The sequence below is a fragment of the Babylonia areolata genome, chromosome 19, assembly GCF_041734735.1.
Source record: "Babylonia areolata isolate BAREFJ2019XMU chromosome 19, ASM4173473v1, whole genome shotgun sequence".
Taxonomy (NCBI): Eukaryota; Metazoa; Mollusca; class Gastropoda; order Neogastropoda; family Buccinidae; genus Babylonia; species Babylonia areolata.
In genome coordinates, this window is record NC_134894.1 from 32,036,749 (window position 1) to 32,041,748 (window position 5,000).

The following is a 5,000-nucleotide window of genomic DNA, read 5'->3' on the forward strand; positions in this document are numbered from 1 at the left end:
ATATATATATATATCTTTATATATATATATATATATATATATATATATATATATATGAGAGAGAGAGAGAGAGAGAGATACATACATACATACATACATACATATATATATATATATATATATATATATATAATATATATATATATATATATATACAGACTTTACGAGAATTGATAGCAGTAAAATATCACAATGACCCATCTACGTTTACTATGTCTTCCTTGCCAACATCAAGGAAGGAACGGGCATTTTAAGAGAAAGAAAAAAAAAGAATAAACAAATAAACAGACAAAAAAACCCTGACCGTCCCTACTTATAATGTATAAAGCGTTGTGAATAGCCATGAAGAGTGTTACTTGAATGACTTTGTAATTCGTTTAGTGAACGTATGATTTTTTTTTTTTTAATTCAGCTTGGTTTTTGCGTGGCAGCAGTTGCTCATCGGTGTTGCAAAGTGTTATGTCTCCTCTTGTGTGCCATGTGGACTGACAGTGGTTCTTTTCTCGAGTCTTGGAGTTTGACCCCCCAATCCCCCCATATTTCCGGTTTTTCCCCCTACTCACCATTCGTCCCCATCACCCCACTCCTCTTCGAAACGATAATACTCAGATGTATTCATTAATACTCGAACGAAATGTCTTCAATCACCGATATGTTTGACGGGGCATTAACCCTTTCACCGCCAGTCAATTTAGAGTGCAAAATTCCCTAGTGCTATAAACACTATATATAGTGTCAAAGAAAAGCTGGGGATTCCCCATGAGATGTGTAAAAAATATGGCCTATCCTACCGCCGAACATTAGGAGCAGTAGGTTCATGGATAACAGAGCCAGTGATCTGGTCGCCTTTCAGTGACGTGGGTCCTCTACCTAGCTGCTGTATAAATGCGAGTTTGGCAGTGAAAGGGTTAAACAAAATTCCCCATCCTCTCTGTCGGAAAACACCCGATAAGTTGTCTCCCTCGGAAATCTTTGGGTTGTTTTCTCTTTCTGACTTTTTCCCTCTTATTGTCTGTTTCTGTCGGATATCTTTATTATTATCATTATTATTTTCATTTGGTGTGAATGAGTAGGGCAAGTTTGACTTGAATTCGTCTAAAGCGTCTACTTTTATACAGTTCGTACTTAACATGTGAAAGATTAGTGTTTTTGTCTATTCTTTGTGAATAATAGTGTCATCTTCTATAGCTTTATTTTCATGCTGTTCTGTCCACTTCTGTGGTTGAATTATTTTGTTTCTTGTCTGTGTGTACCCTGAGCTCTTTTTTTTTTCTAATGTCATGAATTGGATAAATGCCACTTTTTTTTCCATTTAACTACTTATTTTCTTGCTGATGTGCTATCATTCACTTTGATTTTTTTTTCTTCCCGATCATAATCGGTGTTAATTTGTTGAAATGCGTTGAACTGTGAACTGTATGCTCAAGCACACCAGCTAATATAATTGTTCAATTGCACTCGTAAAGGGGGAATAAATGCATTGTATATTTTTTTTCTGGATTGGCAGTCAAACATGGTTGCTTCCCATGATTGTGTATATTTTGTTAACATCCCTGATACTGATTCACCGGAGGATTTTTTTTTCTTTCTTTCTTTCTTACTTTCGCAAGTTTCCACTGTGTGAGTGGTTACCAAAGCTGATAGATTATTGTGATAACAAGGGTGTTTTGATCGATACCTGTAATTTACTGGGGCAGATCTGCTCTCTCGTTAAGTGGCGGATCAGTTGATCCCTTGAAAAGTCCTTTTGGAGTAGGTATATTTAGATATATATATATATATGTGTGTGTGTGTGTGTGTGTGTGTGTGTGTGTAGAGAGAGAGAGAGAGAGAGAGAGATGTAATGCACCATGATTTGCAGTAGAGCACAGCATGCTATTGTGCATTACTATATTCCGGTGCGTTTCAATGAGATACATTTCTTTTATTTGGTATGATAAAGATTTTTTAAAGCACACACACACACAAAAAACACAGATGTGACATCATCAAATAAAAAGGGGAGATATTCATGTCATCCATCACCACGGTTTGCTGTGTCTGTCTGGTCTGGCAGTTGCTGGAACATTCAGGAAAACCCGTACTACTACTGGATTGTACGGGGTCCAGGTGTGGCCGTCATTGTGGTGAGCCTGAGAATTTTTGCTTTTTCTTGTTATCATCATCACCATCACCATCACCATCATAATCATCATCATCGCCATCGTCATCATCAGCATCATCGTTATTATCATAATCATTAGCACAATCATCATTATCATTATCGTTATTATTATTATTATATTTGTCATCAACGTTGTCGTCGTCGTGGTCATCGTTGTTATTAGCAATTTTAGCGCTAGCCGAATAGTAGCAGCAGCAGATGTAAGCAAATAGTTGTGTAGCTATGCCAGAAATAGCAGCATCAGTTAAAAACGGTGACAGGAATTATAGAAAGTACCTGTAGTTCCAGCAACAGCAGAAGCTGCAAAATTACCTATCTTTCTCTCTGCTTATCGGTATTATGCAGGTATATGTGGGTTTTTTTCATAGTTATGTTAATAGTCTTTTAGTTGGGGTTTGTGTGTGTGTGTGTGTGTGTGTGTGTGTGTGTGTGTGTGTGTGTGTTATTTTAGTTCTTAAACAGCCTTTGGACTTGCAAACAATCACGCAATCACCCACGCACGCACACCAGATATTATTTATTAGCTTCGGTGAGAAAACCAAGGATTTTTTTCTTGTCTTCGGTTTTTGTTTTTTTGTTTGTTTGTTTGTTTGTTTTTTGTCTTGACTTGTCCTGTCTTTTGTATAACTGTCTGTCTGCCTGCCTGTCTGAAAGCTTGTCTGTTGATCTGTCTGCATCAGTCCATAGGCTTCTACCCTTCGTCGGAAATGATAATACGATGAATCCTATTGTCTCCCAGTCCCTAGCCCCCCCCCCCTCCCCCTCCCCCCCACCCCTGCCTAGAACGCTCAGTCGTTGGTTGTCTGTTTTGTTTCAGATCAACTTTTTCCTCTTCCTCAACATTTTCCGGAAGCTGTTCCTGAAAATCCGGCACAGTGCAGAGCTTGGTGCCAGCGGGAAGGCAAAGTACAGGTACTTCAGTTTCAGTTTCAGTAGCTCAAGGAGGCGTCACTGCGTTCGGACAAAACCATATACGCTACACCACATCTGCCAAGCAGATGCCTGACCAGCAGCGTAACCCAACGCGCTTAGTCAGGGTTTGAGAAAAAACAAAACAAAAAACAAACAAACAAACGGGGGAATAAATAATAGATAAGCTTACATAAATAAATAAATAAATAATAATTATAATATAGAAAAAGGTAGTAGTAATAATAATAATAATAATAATAATAATAATAATAATAAAATGATAATAATAAAAAATAAATAAATAAATGAATAAGACAACAATGGTGATAAATAAGCCAATAAATGTAAAACATGAAGACGCACATTCACACATACACCCACACATGCATAACAGATATGCACCAAACATGCAGTTTCACAGATATGAAAGCACAGTCAAATACATATGAACGTACATGAGCTCCAACACACACACACACACACACACACACACATTACCTTGCACCTCCTCTACCCCCTCCTCCACACGCTCTCGTTCATTTTCAGCCAGTGTGTTGGGCAGCACATCGTTGGATTTTATGTATTGAACGTGGCATAGGCATAATAGGCAGTATAATCGCGCTGAATTTTACATGATATTGAACGTGGCGTATGCGTATTAAGCAGTACAATCACGGAATTTTACATATTGGATGTTGTGTAGGCATAACTTGCAGTCCAATCGCTGAATTTTACATGATATTGGACGTTGTGTAGGCATATCAAGCAGTCCAATCGCTGAATTTTACATGATATTGGACGTTGTGTAGGCATATCAAGCAGTACAATCGCTGAATTTTACATGATATTGGACGTTGTGTAGGCATATCAAGCAGTACAATCGCTGAATTTTACATGATATTGGACGTTGTGTAGGCATATCAAGCAGTACAATCGCTGAATTTTACATGATATTGGACGTTGTGTAGGCATATCAAACAGTACAATCGCTGAATTTTACATGATATTGGACGTTGTGTAGGCATATCAAACAGTACAATCGCTGAATTTTACATGATATTGGACGTTGTGTAGGCATATCAAGCAGTACAATCGCTGAATTTTACATGATATTGGACGTTGTGTAGGCATATCAGGCAGTACAATCGCTGAATTTTACATGATATTCATACGTCGTATATGCCTATTAAGCTGTCAAAATTTGTTGTTTCACTTTTGTTTCTTCTTGTTGCAGACGGCTGTTTTTTTTGTTCTTGTTACTTTAACTGATTGACAGTTGTTGCTGGGGTGGACGAATCTCTAGATTTGCCTTTTATTTTCAGAGGGAAATCAAACATTTCAAATTTGCACAAACACAATACAATGCGATACTACGCAATACAATACAGTTTCAGTTTCAGTAGTTCAAGGAGGCGTCACTGCGTTCGGACAAATCCATATACGCTACATCACATCTGCCAAGCAGATGCCTGATCAGCAGCATAACCCAACGCGCTTAGGCCTTGAGAAAAAAAGAGTGAATAAATAATAGATAAATACATAAAAAAAACAAAAAAAAACAAATACCACTACTAATAATATGTATAAGGCGCAAAAACGTGATGAAGTCAACTATAAGCGTACATAAATAAATAAATACAATACAACACGGTACAATACAATACAATACAGTACAATACAATGCTGCATAATGAAATACATGTTTGTCTGTGCACTTGCGTGTATGTGTGTACATGCACGCACACGCGCGTGTGTGTGTGTGTGTGGAGTAGAAATACAGTATGATGATTGTTAGGTTAGGTTAAAATGTTAAAGATCGCATAGCCTTTAGCGGCCATCGGAGCAGTGAATTTATAACCGCTGTGCCCAGGTGCCAGTTGCATTGCTTGGTTCTAACTTTTTGACAGTTACACGTGACTAAATG

General features: G+C 37.7%; 1 protein-coding gene across 1 annotated transcript in view; it reads left to right on the forward strand.

Annotated features, from left to right (window-relative positions):
* The window catches only part of LOC143294146 (secretin receptor-like), a 166,648-nt gene that overhangs the window by 150,304 nt on the left and 11,344 nt on the right, over nt 1–5,000 (forward strand). The window contains exons 9-10 of the mRNA XM_076605577.1: nt 2,057–2,126; nt 2,982–3,076. Of these exons, the coding sequence (XP_076461692.1) occupies nt 2,057–2,126; nt 2,982–3,076 (165 nt within the window). The remainder of the gene's footprint in view (nt 1–2,056; nt 2,127–2,981; nt 3,077–5,000) is intronic.